The 17,305-nt window shown below is 42.0% G+C and overlaps 1 protein-coding gene and 1 non-coding gene across 2 annotated transcripts; one reads left to right on the forward strand and one right to left on the reverse strand.

Moving 5' to 3' along the window:
* Positions 1-243: 243 nt before the first annotated feature.
* LOC135512421 (nuclear factor 7, brain-like) lies at positions 244-6,451 on the reverse strand. Its single transcript, XM_064934442.1, has 6 exons — positions 5,915-6,451; positions 5,602-5,700; positions 5,260-5,490; positions 5,103-5,125; positions 4,892-5,010; positions 244-4,575 (listed from the first exon to the last, which is right to left on the reverse strand). Exons 1-6 carry the CDS (start codon positions 6,344-6,346, stop codon positions 4,010-4,012), a joined length of 1,470 nt encoding a protein of 489 aa, XP_064790514.1. The 5' UTR covers positions 6,347-6,451; the 3' UTR covers positions 244-4,009.
* Positions 6,452-16,690: 10,239 nt separating this feature from the next.
* Positions 16,691-16,743, forward strand: LOC135513406 (U7 small nuclear RNA). Its single transcript, XR_010451527.1, has one exon. It is a non-coding gene; the product is annotated as a U7 small nuclear RNA (small nuclear RNA).
* Positions 16,744-17,305: the final 562 nt, after the last annotated feature.

Consider the following 17,305-nt stretch of genomic DNA (forward strand, 5'->3'; position numbering starts at 1 on the left):
TATTTCAGCAAACATTGGCAGTAGAATGGCCCAGAAGATCTCAGTGCTGACAGCTGTATCCAAAATCAGTTTGTCAAAGCATACAGCCATGCAATCTCCACAGACAAACATTGCAGAGTGCAGTAGAATGGCCTTACAAAGAAGATCTCAGTGACTTAAGATCAATGTGGAAAATCTTAACTACAGCATACAATGACATTCTAGGACTTTTTGCCAACTGTTTGGGGAACAGCATTTCAGGTCAATACAGAAATGGCTTGTCGAGATCGGTGTGGGAAAACTTGACTGGCCTGCACAGAGCCCTGACCTTAACCCCATCGAACACCTTTGGATGAATTTCTGACCTCACTAAAGCTCTTATTCCAACATCTAGTGGAAAGCCTTCCAAGAAGAGTGGAGGCTGTTTTAGCAGCAAAGGGGGGACCAACTCCATATTAATGCCCATGATTTTTAAATGAGATGTTTGACGAGCAGTTGTTCACATACTTTTGGTCATGTAATGTATCAAAAAGCTGCATAACAGCACACTATTCCAGACCGTTCTGTTTAATCAGAACAGACCATTTTATTGGATCATCCACATTCCTGCTGTTCCCAAGAACTTCACTAACGTTTAAATTGAGATGATCCAGCCGATCCACCCCCATTTGTTTATTCTCCTTATATTGTCTTTTGTAGCTGTGCTCTCTAGCAAGTAACAGAAGAGCATGTTGAACTGTGAATTACTGAATAAGATATCATGCTTATAACGTTTTAAAAGTAACGTGTTTAATTTGGAACACCATGGTAAAGATGTACTCTCAGTGGTCAGTTTACTAGGTACACCCATCTACTACTGGGTCGGACCCCCCTTTGCCTCCAGAACAGAGTGTTCGGGGAATGGATTCTTCAAGGTGTGGCATTCAAACGTTGCTAAATTGGTATCAAGAGACCTAACGTGTACCAGGAAAACATTCCCCACACCAGTACACCACCACCACCAGCCTGTACCGTTGACACCAGGCAGGATGGGGCCATCGACTCATGCTGCTTACGCCAAATCTTGACTCTGCCATCAACAAGAAAGCCAGACCAGGCAATGTTTTTCCCCTACTAAACTGTCCAGAGTTGGTGATCATGTGCCCACTGGAGCTGCTTCTTCTTGTTTTTAGATGATAGGAGTGGAACCTAGTGTGGTCGTCTGTTGGATGTTTTTTTGTTTGTCGCACCATTCTTGTTAAACCGTAGACAGAGAACCTTGTTTCTCATGGTCTGAGAGTCTTTTAGGTGCCTTTCGGGAAACTCCAAGTGGGCTATCATGTACATTTTACTGAGAACTGCCTTCCGTCTGGTCACTGTACCATGAAGGCCTGATTGGTGGAGTGCTGCAGAGATGGTTGTCCTTCTGGAAGTGTCTCCCATCTCCATAGAGGAACTCTGGAGCTCTGTCAGAGTGACTATCGGGTTCTTAATCACCTCCCTGACAAAGGCCCTTCTCCCCCGATTGTTCAGTTTGGCCAGGTGGCCAGCTCCAGGAAGAATACTGGTGGTTCCAAACTTCTTCCATTTAAGAATGATGGAGGCCACTGTGCTCTTGGGGACCTTCAATGCTGTAGACATTTTTTGGTACCCTTCCCCAGATCTGTACCTTGACACAATTCTGTCTCTGCACGCTACAGACAATTCCTTCGACCTCATGGCTTGGTTTTTGCTCTGACATGCACTGTCAACTGTGAGACCTTATATAGACAGATTTGTGCCTTTCCAAATAATATCCAATCAATAGAATTTACCACAGCTGCTCCAATCAAATTGATGAGACATCTCAAGGATGATCAATGGAAGCAGGATGCACCTTAGCTCCATTTCGAGTCTCATAGCAAAGGGTCTGAATACTTATGTAAAAAGGTATTTCAGATTTTTCTAAAAACCTGTTTGTCATTGTGGGGTATGTGTGTAGATTGATGAGGACATTTTTTTCATAAATTTTTGAATAAAGACTTAACGTAAGCAAAATGTAGAAAAAGTCAAGGGGTTTGAACATTTGCTGAATGTATGTATCATACACTACAGTCGTGGCCAAAAGTTTTGAGAATGACGCAAATATTAATTTCACGAAGTCTGCTGCCTCAGTTTGTGTGATGGCAATTTGCATATACTCCATGTTATGTTATGAAGAGTGATCAGATGAATTGCAAAGTCCCTCTTTGACATGCAAATTAACTGAATCCCCCAAAAACATTTCTACTGCATTTCTGCCCTGCCACAAAAGGACCAGCTGACATCATGTCAGTGATTCTCTCGTTAACACAGGTGTGAGTGTAGATGAGGACAAGGCTGGAGATCAATCTGTCATGCTGATTGAGTTCAAATAACAGACTGGAACCTTCAAAGGGAGGATGGTGCTTGGAATGATTGTTCTTCTTCTGTCAAACATGGTTACCTGCTAGGAAACACGTGCCGTCATCATTGCTTTGCACAAAAAGGGCTTCACAGGCAAGGATATTGCTGCCAGTAAGATTGCACCTAAATCAACCATTTATCAGATCATCAAGAACTTCAAGGAGAGCGGTTCAATTGTTGTGATGAAGGCTTCAGGGCACCCAAGAAAGTCCAGCAAGCGCCAGGACCATCTCCGAAAGTTGATTCAGCTGCGGGATCGGGGCACCACTAGTACAGAGCTTGCTCAGGAATGGCAGCAGACAGGTGTGAGTGCATTCTCTATGCACAGTGAGGCGAAAACTTTTGGAGGATGGCCTGGTGTCAAGAAGGGCAGCAAAAAAGCCACTTCTCTCCAGGAAAAACATCAGGGACAGACTGATATTCTGCAAAAGGTACAGGGATTGAACTGCTGAGGACTGGGGTAGTCATTTTCTCTGATGAATCCCTGTTCTAATTGTTTGGGGCATCCGGAAAAAAGCTTGTCCGGAGAAGACAAGGTGAGCGCTACCATCAGTCCTGTGTCTTGCCAACAGTAAAGCATCCTGAGACCATTCATGTGTTGGGTTGCTTCTCAGCCAAGGGAGTGGGCTCACTCACAATTTTGCCTTAGAACACAGCCATGAATAAAGAATGGTACCAACAAATCTTCAGAGAGCAACTTCTCCCAACCATCCAGGAACAGTTTGGTGACGAGCAATGCCCTTTCCAGCATGATGGAGCACCTTGCCATGAGGCAAAAGTGATATCTAAGTGGCTCGGGGAACAAAACATTGATATTTTGGGGCCATAGCCAGGAAACTCCCCAGGCCTTAATCCCATTGAGAACTTGTGGTCAATCCTCAAGAGGCGGGTGGACAAACAAAACCCCACAAATTCTGACAAACTCCAAGCATTGATTATGCAAGAATGGGCTGCCATCAGTCAAGATGTGGCCCAGAAGTTAATTGACAGCATGCCAGGGTGGATTACAGAGGTCTTGAAAAAGAAGGGTCAACACTGCAAATATTGACTCTTTGCATCAACAATAAAAGCCTTTGACACTTATGAAATGCTTGTAATTATACTTCAGTATTCCATAGTAACATCTGACAAAAATATCTAGACACTGAAGCAGCAAACCTTGTGGAAATTAATATGTGTGTCATTCTCAAAACTTTTGGCCACAACTGTACATTCTTCGAAAAAAGGTGTTATCTAGAACCAAAAAGGTTCTTCAGCTGTCCCTATAGGAAAGCCCTTTGAAGAACCTCTTTTGGTTCCAGGTAAAACCCTTTTAGATTTAATCTAGAACCTTTTCCACAAAAGGTTCTACATGGAACCCGAAATAGTTTTACCTGGAACCAAAAAGGGAACCCTTTTGGAACTCTTTTTTTCTAACTGTAATTTTATTGAACATACCACCAAAAAGTAGGGAATTCATGACACATTCTCTCAATAAATTAATTAACAGGAAAGTGCCCCAGACAAAGTTTCGGAATACACATTGGTGTCGCAGACATCACTGTCACCACTAGAGTCACTGTGACAGACTTTACCAAGACAGACACTTCGGTGAGGGATCGTAAAGTAGTATCACCAGAAAATATCCTTAGTGAGCAGGTGTCACAGTCACAAACACCTTCTCAGGGCAGATACTCAGTACTCCAGGGTTAGTGCCATCGGTGTTAAGGCAGGGAGAGAAGTAGGGGAACAGTCTCTCTGTGAACCTCTGTTCGAACATATAGATGAGTGACATGTCACTGGAGTCATAGAAGGACAGCTCTCCTTTCTCATAGTCCAACTTGACCCTGACATTCTGGGGTTTCCTACTCAGGACCAAAGGGGTACCCAGGGGGGAGGTTCCAGCGCTATACTCCTCCCCGTTCCACAGCCCCATCGCCCAGATCCCACCCTCTGGGCTGACCATCACATTGCCCTTCCTGGCCACACCCTCTTTGGCCACTCCCAGGGTCCAGGCCTTCTTAAGCCCCACCTCCACCTCCCAGCTGTGAATGCCTGAGTAGAAGCCTTCAGAGCCCAGCACGCTCACTGAGCTGTCGAATCGCTCCGCGTTATCAGGCACAGGCTGGGACGATTGTCTGTCACTCACCTCCAGGAGGACCCCAGAGATCAGTAGATCAGGGTGAGCTGAATTCACATCCAGGGTCACAGGGGCTGGGACAGAGGGAGTGGACAGGTTAGGTGGACACCAGGTCAGATACATGGATGTTATGGCTGTATGAACAGAACATGAGTCAGCCGTTTGTCATTCAGGAATCAGAACATTCATCAGTTTTATTGTCAGTTATCAGACGAGCTCAGAACGGGGACATTTTATTGTTACTTCAGTCGTGATTCATGGCATGAATGACTGACACTGGAGCCTGGATGTTGTACTATAATGTTTAGTAACTGATCATTTCTCTGCGTCATTGAAGCAAGTCAATGACCTCAAATGCGTGGACAGTTGCTTATAAAACTTTGTACTCACTGTATTGCACCATCTCTTGCATTTTCTTCCAGACCTTGAACCTCAGGTTTCCCAAGTGTTGGGCCACGTCTATCAGTGCCCCCGATACAGGCTCTGGATCCTCCAATGTATACTTGGCCCTGAAATGACAGACAGTACAGACATTGCATGATAATAGTGTTGGTGACTGATCAGATACTTGACTATTGATTATCATTGTAATGTTGCATACCTGTCTTTCAAGTCCTTGTACATCTGAAACAAGAACACACGTGGACCTCAGTACAGAACAATATATTTGTTTGGAAAAGCCTCAGTACAGAATAATATCTTTGATTGAGAAAGCCTCAGTACATTGAACAGTTGTGACATGCAAAATAAAGTGTGACCTGTAGAAATGAGATGTCATCGGTCTTCATCTTGGTCTGTATGTCTGAGATCCTCCCTGGGAGTGAGGTCATGTTGCTGGCAAGACGGGCGATCCTCTCGGTCAGTAACCCTGTCTTCATCCCTTCCTCCTGTTTCAAAGCTGCCAGTCTGGCCTCCTCCTCAACTCTCAGGAACTGGTGGAGGTTTGCAAACTCACTCTTGATCTGTCCTGCTGTGGTTTGGGCCTGGGTCTGGAAGGTGGAACAGTACAGAAAGATAGATATTGCATAGGTACATGTCTATGTAATATCTTTGTAATAGGCCTATCTTTGTAATATTGTGGAATTTAGCTAGCGACATACCTTGATGTATTGTGCTGCACACTTTCTTGTGGCTCTCGCTTGCTTTATGTCCAGTTCCAGTTTCTCAGGAAGGTTGTAGATCAATGAAGTGATTTCCCTCTGGGTAGATAATGGAACAGAGTGGGGATAGTGGTGGAGAAGTAGGGAGGGGTAACAGTAGAAAAATGATGGATCGAAGTAAAAAATACTTTTGGTTGGTAGATTTGGTTTCTCAGCTATTCTGTACTGGTACTTTTATCTAATACCAAATGCAACTCGGTTAGCAAGAGGAAAAGACTGCAAGTCGATCTGTCTTCCAGCTGTAGCACAGTACCTTACGCCATTGCGCTTCCTCCTTCACCGGCTGGTGTTTATGCTTGGCATGCCGCTCGGTCTCCACACACACAGCACAAACAAGTTCCTCACATTCCTCACAGAAAAACCTGAGCTTCTTATTATGTCTGGCGCACACCACAAGACCCACTGCTCTCCCCCCACTCCCCTTCTTCTTTTCTCCCTGCAGGTAGGCCTCCACTATGTTCCTCAGTTTCATATTAGACATTGCGGGCTGGATATTGTCTATGGAATTCCTTCCCCTGCAGACTGGGCACTCGCGCTGCTTTTGTTGAATTCTTGTTGGTGTTTCCAGGCAGCTGCGGCAGGAGCTGTGTTGACATTTCAGACTCACTGGGTCCTGGAAGAACTCAAAGCAGATGGGACAGCTGAGTCTTTCCTCCATAGCTGCTGTTGGTCCCTGCTGGGTCATCCTCTTCCTCAGATGAAGTTAGGTAAAGGCCAATCTCTTCAGAGTACAGTATGAAATAGCGACTGTACATGTGTCATTACAACCTTTATCACTTTCTATTCCTGTTCTCCAACCCACTACAGGGAAGTTAGGTTTAAATTGCTATCTAATACAATTTAGGCCCTACCTGTGATCAAAGTTTATTCAGCTTATCCGGTTCATTCCAGGACAGATAGCAATTAAGTAATTCCTTTGGCAGATGTTGTATCTCAAGTACTGTTACTATCTCAGTCTTTCAACAACAAAAACCCAACAGAAACAGCCAAGCTGTCATATATAAAAGATACAAAGTACACCGCCGTTTAGATGCAGTCTTGAAGGAACGTTTGATGAAAATACGGTTTTAGGACTTATTATGATATGAGACGTATCAAAATAATAACTGATTTGACATTGATGTGCTAACAGCCTCAGCCATAATTGCCAGTCTGACACATTGTCAAATCAACTTCAAAAAGCTCATACTCTTAAGAGGTGATTCTGGTCTGTTGTGATAAATTCCATGATTTTTTAGAGTAGAAGCAGCTAAATCATTTCGTCAACCCAGCTCCATCTGAACTGCAACCCGACATAACAGGTAGCTTCACATGTTAGCAGACTCTCAGCTGGTGACTATTACATTTACTGCATATACTGATCAAAAATATAAACACAATATGCAACAATTTCAAAATGTTTACTGAGTTACAATTCATATAAGGAAATCAGTCAATTGAAATAAATGAATTAGGCCCTAATCTATGGATTTCCCATGACTGGACAGGAGTGCAGTACTGGGTGGGCCTGGGATGGCAGCTTATCGTAGAGAAATGGATGTTCTCTGGCAACAGCTCTGGTGGGCATTCTGCAGTCAGCATGCCAATTGCACACTCCCTCAAAACTTGAGACATCAGTGGTGTTGTGTGACAAAACTGCACATTTTAAAGTGGCCTCTTATTGTCCCCCAGCACAAGGTGCACCTGTGTAATGATCATGCTGTTTAATCAGCTTCTTGATATGCCACGTCTCTCAGGTGGATGGATTATCTTGTCAAAGAAGAAATACTCATTTACAGGGATGTAAACACATTTCTGCACAAAATTTGAGTGAAATATGCCTTTTGTGCGTATGGAACATTTCTGGGGCCTTTTTATTTCAGCTCATGAAACATGGGACCACCACTTTACGTGTTGAGTTTACAATTTTCTTCTGCTGTAATAAATTGTATGCCATTCAGCAGACGCTTTTATCCAAAGCGACTTCAGTCATGCTTGCATACTCTTTACATATGGATTGGCTCACAGAGATACCAACTGACACTGACATTGTCCATAGTGTATCAGCAATACCAAGGTGCCATAGCATTACTTCAACGAGTATAAATAGATCTGAATATAACTTGGTGTCGCTGACATTCAGTTGTGAAAGCTATCATACGGGGGTGGTAAAGGACTGCTATATGGTTGCTGTATTGTAGTCAATCACAAGGGATGATGACTGGGGCTCATACAGGTAACTGCCAAAATAAAGGAAACACCAATAGAAAGTGTCTTAATCGGACGTTGGGCCACCACCAGCCAGAACAGCTTCAACGCACCTTGGCGTTGATTCTGCAAGTTTCTGGAACTCTATCGGAGGGATGCGGCACCTTTCTTTCATGAGAAATTCAATCATTTGGTGTTTTGTTGACGGTGGTGAGAAACGCTGTCTCAGGCACCGCTCTAGACTCTCCCATAAGTGCTCAATTGGGTTGAGATCCGGTGACTGTGACGTCCATTGCATATGTTTTACATCGTTTTCATACTCATCAAACTACTCAGTGACCACTCGTGCCTTGTGGATGGTGGCACACTTGTGTGGAAGCACCTGCTTTCAATATTCTTTTATCCCTCATTTAAGTTTCCATTATTCTGGCAGTTATCTGTATTTAAGAGGCTATTAAGTTAATATTGATTACTTGGCAAATGAAATCCCTTGCTACTTTTTAGGGCACAGCTCTAGGCAGACAAGAGAGCATCTAATCAAATAAACGTTTTTTACAAAATACTGTGTCTAGTCACACATCTCTTTTAAATAGGATACCTATACGTTTCTGATGCAATCTATCACAGGCTCTTTCTTCCTCTGTCTGTCTTCCTCTTTTTCTTTATCTCTCACCCACAATTCTTATTTTCCCTTCTCTGCCACTGATACCTAATTGTACCCAAATGTTCCATTCCATCCCTGAGTAATTTCTCTGTCCCCAACTGCTCCAGATACAAAGGCTTTTGTCAAACTTTGTGTCTGTTGATTCCACTACCACTGGAATGGTAATTTAATTTCTCTTTGGTAGTATTAGGGATCTATTAGGGTGAGGTTCATCATTTCTCTTCAGATCATTTGGCATAAATCGTTCCAACTGAGATACTTAGAGAATCCTGTTTTGGGACACATGAGAATGGAGTAGGCATTATGCTGACAATATCTTGATACAGTGGACGAGCAGACAGACACATTGATGAGTCTAGGCCTGAGAGGACTCCTATTGGAGACCACAGGGTATGTTCTGGCCTCGTTTAAAAGTCTCAAAAACGATCACGCAACTCTCTCAACTAAGTGTGAATTCTGCAATGTAACACAGATCAAGGCCTAATTATTCCCCCCATACCCGCCTGCTCTCATCTACTCTCCCTCTCTTTCCTTTGTTCTCTTCTCTTTCCCTGCGTTCCCCATCACAGGAGTCCTGTTCCCTAATACCAGCCCTCAGTAGTGAACAAGGCTGCACTTCTGGAAGTGGACTGAAATAGTGAAGCCTGTGGTTCATCATAATTGATGGAGGTGGCTGTGATAGGACTGAGGTCTTATATAAATCCCACACCCTGTTGAGTGAGAGACTGAGCGAGGGCCTGTGAAACACGAAATGACTGACTAGGTGTTGGGATTTGAGATAAAAATGTTCATATGAGGTGACGGTATAGAACTTTTATTTGAGGGTATTTTCATACATATGTGATTTACCGTTTCGAAATTAGCACTTTATATATCTAGGCCCCCCACCCTTTTGTAGATGTTTTTGTACACATTTCACTCATAGTGTATTAAAGTAGTCGAAAGTCCCATATTCCTTGCACACAATGACTCCATCAACCGTGTGACTACAAACTTGTTGGATGCATTTGCAGCTTGATTTGGTTGTGTTTCAGATGATGTTTCGTCCGATAATAAGTGCGTGGGGGAGAATGTATTGTGTTATTTTGGAATCATTTTTATTGTAAGAATAGAAGATGGTTGTGAACACCTTTACGTGAATGTGACCATGATAATCATGAATGAGAAAGTTACAGACAGACGGTTATTTTACCAGGTAAGTTTTTACTGAGAACACGTTCTCATTTACAGCAACGACCTGGGGAATAGTTACAGGGGATGAAAGAGCAAATTGTAAACTGGGGATTATTAGGTGACTGTGATGGTTTGAGGGCCAGATTGGGAATTTATCCAGGACACCAGGGTTAACAATCCTACTCTTACAATAAGTGCCATAGGATCTTTAATGACCTCAGACAGTCAGGACACCCATTTAACTTCCCCCTACACAGGGCAGTGTCCCCAATCACTGCCCTGGGGTATTGGGATATTTATTTTAGACAATAGGAAAGAGTGCCTCCAACTGGCCCTCCAACACCACTTCCAGCAGCATCTTGTCTCCCATCCAGGGACTGACCAGGACCAACCCTGCTTAGCTTCAGAAGCAAGCCAAAAGTGGTATGCAGGGTGGTATGCTTTATTGAGAGGTTAGCAGGCCATTTTGTAGCCTCTGTAACATTCTCACTCATCCTTATTCATGAATTGTTCGTGATTTTTCTTAATCATTGCATTATCTGGATTTATTTATAAATGTTCAGAAACATCTGATCTTCTCACGTAGAAAGAACATTACTCCAGTCATCATTCACCATTCAGTTCCTATTGGATCCCAACACACAACCAAATCAAATTGCAAATGCATTCAACCAGTTTGTAGAGTCACACTCATGTAGTCATTGCAGACTAGGAATATGGGACCAAATACTACTTTGACTACTTTATTCTTACACTATAAGTCAAATTTGTCCAAATACTTATGACATCTTGAAATGGGGGGACTAGATCTATAAAGTGCTTTCATTTCTAAATGGCAAATCAGATATGTACTGTATGAAAATACCCTCAAATAAAGTGACATTCTGTACTGTCACCTTATATAAAATATATACATGCAACAGCATGTGTACACGTACATACTGTTGGATTCTAGCTTGAAATATACTTATTCATGTTGCCATACTAGAACTTATTGGTTACTTTGCATGTATAATGAAGGTATATGTTGGGGTCAATGGAGGGTGGATAATAGCTATGTGTATGGAAAGTAACTGAGTGAGACAATGGCGGGAGGCAGGGAGTATTTTTTACTGTTAAATCTCATGGATCCTACGGAGGGAGGCAAAGGGCAACAGTCTGGTTTCAGTCACTGATAAAGTAGGACAGCCGTGGATTAAGGAGGAGCGAGGAATTCAGCCCGAGGTCAGGTCAGATGAAGTGAGAAGGAACAGTCCTATCCCACACACATTTCCACACCCACGAAGGTTCTAGCCTGAGGCAGGGCCATGACTACACCAGTAAGAGGAAACCAATTAAGTTCCTGACTTAGCAACAGAGACGTATTGGCTGTCTAGATAGGCAAGGACTTGACTCCGCCTAGTAGGAGGGTATAAATATATGTGCTTGTGTAAACATGTCTTTGTCTTTGCACCTGTTTGACCCAGTGGGTGAATAAACATACTTTTTCCTAGTCATCCGTTTGAGTTTTTACTCTGTTTGTTTAGAACCTAACAATCCGCAGGGGAGTGTATCTCTCTGATATTGTGATGCCAGCAGTACAAACTGAAGAGTGATGTAAAGCCCAACCTGGTGCAGCCTAATACTTGTGTACTGTGGGATGGCCTCCGCCTCAGTAGTCCCAGCACCCGATATCGTCACACCATAAGCTCCAACTCCTTAATCAACACCTGTCAACATAGAAACAATCAATCTGAAATGCACTGTTAGCAGCACTGCTACAAAGTTAAGCTACAATCAGCAACCGCTGAGTGTGCGTGTGCATGTGCGCGTGTGTGTGCAGTTGTGAAAGTGTGTGCCTCTGTGTTTTAGCTGACGTGTGGGTCTGGGGGAAAATGATGAAAAATGGAGTGGAGAATGATGGAGTGGAGCTTTCTTCCATACAGTAGGCAGGAGACAGAAACATTGCTCATGTGGGAGAGATGGGGAACAGTGAATAGATCTCCTGGCCACACTGGGCAGTCTCAGTACTGAACCACCAAGAGGGAGGACTAATGGAGAGTTTTAGGGGAGAACTGCTACTGTATGTGGTCTTTCAAATGTTTGCTCCGTTTCTCCTCTGAATCATTGACACATGTCTGCCCTTGACAAGCTAACACATGCTGTTTGGGGGTATCTTCTGAGCTGCTCATGTCATGTCCCCCACTCACTTTTGAAGCCATAACTGCTTAGTTGAGTTAATTTGCAGTTATGTACTGGCACATCCAGCTGTCTTCAAAGCAATTTATTTCAATTTACATATATTACTTTTGTGTTGATGCTTTGAATCACCTCGGTTTCAGAGTTTAATGTAACTTGTTATTGTTTATAAGTTTTCACTGCTGGAGCAATAATGAGAATCTGAGTCCGATATGTTCTTCTGGAAGGCTTTGTACTTTGTTAGGTAAAGGGAGAGGCTACATGAATGACTAGATGAATACATTTTAAATACATTGTAAATCTGGTGCTTTATGTACTCATGGGATGCAGGCTACATTACTGTAAAATATTCCACTGAGACACTGGGTTTGGGGTGTGACTGCACAATTAACCTCTTGAAACTCTGGGGGCGCAATTTCATTTTTGGAAGAAAAACGTTCCCGTTTTAAACAAGATATTTTGTCACAAAAAGATGCTCGACTATGCATATAATTGATAGCTTTGGAAAGAAAACACTCTGAATTTTCCAGAACTGCAAAGATATTGTCTGTGGGTGCCCTAGAACGGGAGCTACAGGCAAAACCAAGATGAAACGGCAACCAGGAAATAAGCAGGATTTTTGAGGCTCCGTTTTCCATTGTCTCCTTATATGGCTGTGAATGCGAGAGGAATGAGCCTGCCCTTTCTGTCGTTTCCCCAAGGTGTCTGCAGCATTGTGACGTATTTGTAGGCATATCATTAGAAGATTGACCATAAGAGACTACATTTTCCAGGTGTCCGCCCGGTGTCCTCCGTCGAAATTGGTGCGTCATTTTCAGCTGCTGGTATTTTTCCATGCGATTCTGAGGGGAAAGCAGGCTTTCACGAACTGCATATCAATGAAGAGATATGTGAAAAAACACCTTGAGGATTGATTCTAAACAACGTTTGCCATGTTTCGGTCGATATTATGGAGTTAATTCGGAAAAAGTTTGACGTTTTGGTGACTGAATTTTCGGTTCGTTTCGGTAGCCAAATGTGATGTACAAAACGGAGCGATTTCTCCTACACAAAGATTCTTTCAGGAAAAACTGAACATTTGCTATGTAACTGAGAGTCTCCTCATTGAAAACATCCGAAGCTCTTCAAAGGTAAATTATTTTATTTATTTGGTTATCTGGTTTTTGTGAAAATGTTGCGTGCTAAATGCTACGCAGAATGCTAAGCTAGCTTGCTCTTACACAAATGATTGATTTGCTATGGTTCAAAAGCATATTTTGAAAATCTGAGATGACAGTGTTGTTAAGAAAAGGCTAAGCTTGAGAGCAGGCGCATTATTTTCATTTTATTTGCGATTTTCAGAAATCGTTAACGTTGCGTTATGCTAATGAGCCTGAGGCTTTATTCACGATCCCAGATCCGGGATGGGGAGTATCAAGATTAAACTGCTACCAATCTCAGTTCCTTACCCTGTTCTTGAAGGACTGCAGCCAACCAACTAGTAGAACACACTTATCTCTGAGGGCCAAATTATACACAACCTCTCTGTCAGATATCCCCACTAGCGATTCATCACTAAGCAACCCCACCAACCAAATGCTGTGTACACTGTGCTTTCCCCATCATACTGAACCCTCCCCCACACACACACACACGGGATAAAAAAAGATTTTCAAAGCAATAATGAAGAGTTTGATAATATTAATACATCTGAATCCAATTGGACCCAGACCCAAATACCTGGCCCCTTGCCACTTTTCTGTGGACCTGCGCAGCCAGCATTTCGATAGAATATCAGCCCAATACGTAATGTTTAATGCTCTCAGCAGCCCAGTAATAGAACTGGTATTAAGTGAAAGGTTGTTTTCTTTCTCAGCCTGTGAATCTAGCTAGAAGGTTATAAACATGTTGAAATGAATTGTGGCCATGGGTGAGAGGACGGGCAGGACGCTGACTAATAGATGGACATTTCTAATGTCTGGGGGAAAGGAGAGAAAAACAATGGAGAGAATTTCAATAGCAGCTCACGCCCAAACCGCAAACCCCGGGATCTTATGAACAGTGTCCATGAATAATTCACAGTGAATTATTAGGTCATATTTTATTGAAAAGCGTTAAGTTTAGCCAAGACTGGGCTATGTATCATCCACAGTTGCCAGGGTTGAGAGCCATGAAGTGGAGCAGAACTGGCCACTGGGAACAAAGTGTAATAAAGCTTTGATGCATGGCTGTTGCTCTACCAGTTGTTGGTTTTGATACAGTACATACAGTACAGTTCATAGAAGGATCAGCTCCCACATTACACAGTCACATAGCTTCAGATAAGTAATATGTGTCTATGGCAGTAAGAAACAGGTGTTTGACATGATAAGAAGTACGTCTCCATGGCCTGGGGTGGTCTAGAGGTTGAGTTCCGTTCCGTTGTTGAACGTCGCCGATAGAAATGCCATGAATAGAGGCCGACATGATTCCTTGTTCCACATGTCGGAGAGGCAAGTTTGTTCTACTATCTGAACGTTCCAAAATGTTTTGTCCCGCTGAATGCGCTCCTGGCGTTAGTGTAAAGAGGCATCCTTTCGATAGCCGCTTTAGCACACATTTAAAAAAAAAAACACTTGATTGATTGATATTGCTGCGGTATAATTCTCGAAAGGTCTGGAACTCACCTTTCTGGTAAAAAATAGTTATAATTTGCTGGGGTGTGCTCACTTTTGAGGACACAAGCTCAAGTACATTGTACGAATATTATGAACATTTCAAAAAGTGGGCAAAAGAGCTTGAAATTACAAATGATTTCTAAATGTAGTACAAATCTAATTATAACTATGAGAATTTCACCTTTCTCTTGTCTGTATAATACATATGATCATACTTAGCGACAGTACAATATTGGCACCATTTCATATAACTGACGACAGATACCTTTCACCTAAACATCCACTGAGCGGCGCAAAGACACCATTCAAATATCTGCAGACTCGTTACAACTTCAGCTTGAAGCAGACCGGGATTTCATCCATCTGTGACCAAAAGGAAATGGTCTCGTTTCAATCCTATGAAATCATTCTGTATTTTTTCATGTTGAGATCTCGAAATCCGTCTGAGAATATTACAGCAAGATGGAACCACACCTGTTGGATTCGCTAGACTGTCACCTTTCATATGCTGTTTCCAAGCCTGAGCCCCTGCTTAATGCCAGCCCAAAATAGAGCCCTCAGAGTGACGGTGATAAGCGTAGCCTGGCAAAAGTAAACCCAGCACAGGACACAGAAATATCTTTGGGGTTGTTTATTCTGAAAACTGTCCCTGGTAATGGAAACAGAATCCATTGGAAAGTTATTTTAATCAATTTTAAATAGACTACAATAATAAGGAATTACTTTACTGTCTCAGCTAACCTGCTTACTGAATACGCTTGAATTACCAGAAGCAAAAGTGCAATGAGTCAACTAAACTCTCGACCTACTACTTTATCAGTGAATCCAATCACGAAACAAAGTGTATCTAGCCAAAGTGAACAAAAAAATGGCAGAGGTCTATTTCTGTAAAACAAGAAAACAAAACAAAACATAAACTAAGTTAGCCTTGTTAATAGTTCACAATAACCTTGTCAAAATTACAGTCTTGCATGAAATGAAAGAGTACATCTAGTCTTACAACACTGTCCATGTGCTACTACAAATGCACACGTCGGACAGGGCAACATCACGTGTCCCAGCATTAGGAAAACAATAAACACTATGAATGTCATTATCACAGCAACGATAATAGTTTCCCTCAAAACGGAAGATCACTATTAATAAACATTCAACTTGAATTGTAATTCTGAATTTATGATATCTTGTAAAACTCCACAACGTGGTCCGAGAGCAACTGGATGTAACTAGCAGTAGTTAGCCACCAACACCCAATTATAAATCTGCAAACATCAACAGTCTAAGTTGATCATCCTGAACAAATATTACAAAGCGAACATTGCAAAGGAGGCATGTTAACATAATTGTATAAAGCTGCATCAAGAGTAATATTTAATAATACATTTCACGAGAAGCCATGATGGACACTAAAAACACTCTCGGGCAGCCCGGCTACAACCAACGAGGATCTCATTGTGCATGTGCTACTGTATCCCAGAATTAAAGGGATAGTGCCATCTTGTGGAAATAAACAAATACAGCTAGTTGCTTTTACCACCCGACTACATAAGGATAGAAACAGAGAGAGAGAGAGAATAAATATCCCACAGAAGAAAATACTTTAGTTTCCATAGAATACTATAGCACTGATTATAGAATGCTGAACTAAACTGTAGTATACTATAGAATATTATTCTACACACTATCCCTAGATCACGTGTGGACTCCCGAGTGGTGCAGTGGTCTAGGGCACTGCATCTCAGTGCAAGAGCCGTCACTATAGTCCCTGGTTTATTCCAGGCTGTATCACATCCGGCCTTGATTGGGAGACCCATAGGGTGGCGCACAATTGGCCCAGCGTCGTCCGGGTTTGGCCGGGGTAGGCTGTCATTGTAAATAAGAATTTGTTCTTACTTGTTGCTTAGTGAAGTAAAGTTTAAATAAAAAATAAAATAGTACCTACTATAGAATGCTGTAGAATACTATAATAAATACTTAATTATTATCTGCAAAAAAACTCTATAGTAAATACTACACTAATTAATTTGCATATATTCTGCCCATTCTCCTCCCCCATATCCCAATTTGTGCCACCCATAAGTTAGAAACCTACATGCCAAGTATATACCACATTATTTTCTGTTCATGTTATAGAAAAGAGTTGAGTGCTGAACTACAGTATCTGTTCAGACTCCAGTCCTACATGTTATGGGAAATTTGCTCTTTTAGTATTTCTCTAGTAGGTTTACTCAAGGAGAAACCCTCAAATAAAACCACTATTAAATTACAGTCTGCAAAAACACTGCTTCAGGACTTCTGTGGGAGTATAACCTAGGTTATAGTAAAAGTAAATAAATTCATGGATAAGAAACTTGAGTTCTGTTATTTTTTATATTGATTGATTTTGGCCTTGAAGTGTTTCAGAATGGTTGAGACGGGTACTTATTGAACTTCTGTATTGAACTGGCGGTGAACAGCTGCTGTCTAACAGCAGGAATACTGTAGTTGTCCATTTGGAAGATGAGGTAGAATACAGTTCAGGGGATTTACACTTACTCTGGACTGCATGAGTTGATATGCATAGTACAGAATCCCATTCTCTCCCACATGAAAAAATACTGTAGTATACTATGGTATGACAACCACAGTGTTCATTTTAGTGTTTTGCCGACAATATTGTAGTATTTACTGTAGTATACTGTATTATTTACAGTTAACTATAGTATAAATACTGTAGTAAAAGAAAACTAGCATATACTATAGTAATTAAAGTAGTGTATTTGTTTATTGTAATATACTGTAGTATTTACTGTTGTGGTTTTGCAGA

The sequence above is a fragment of the Oncorhynchus masou genome, chromosome 24 (genome assembly GCF_036934945.1).
Source record: "Oncorhynchus masou masou isolate Uvic2021 chromosome 24, UVic_Omas_1.1, whole genome shotgun sequence".
NCBI lineage: Eukaryota > Metazoa > Chordata > Actinopteri > Salmoniformes > Salmonidae > Oncorhynchus > Oncorhynchus masou.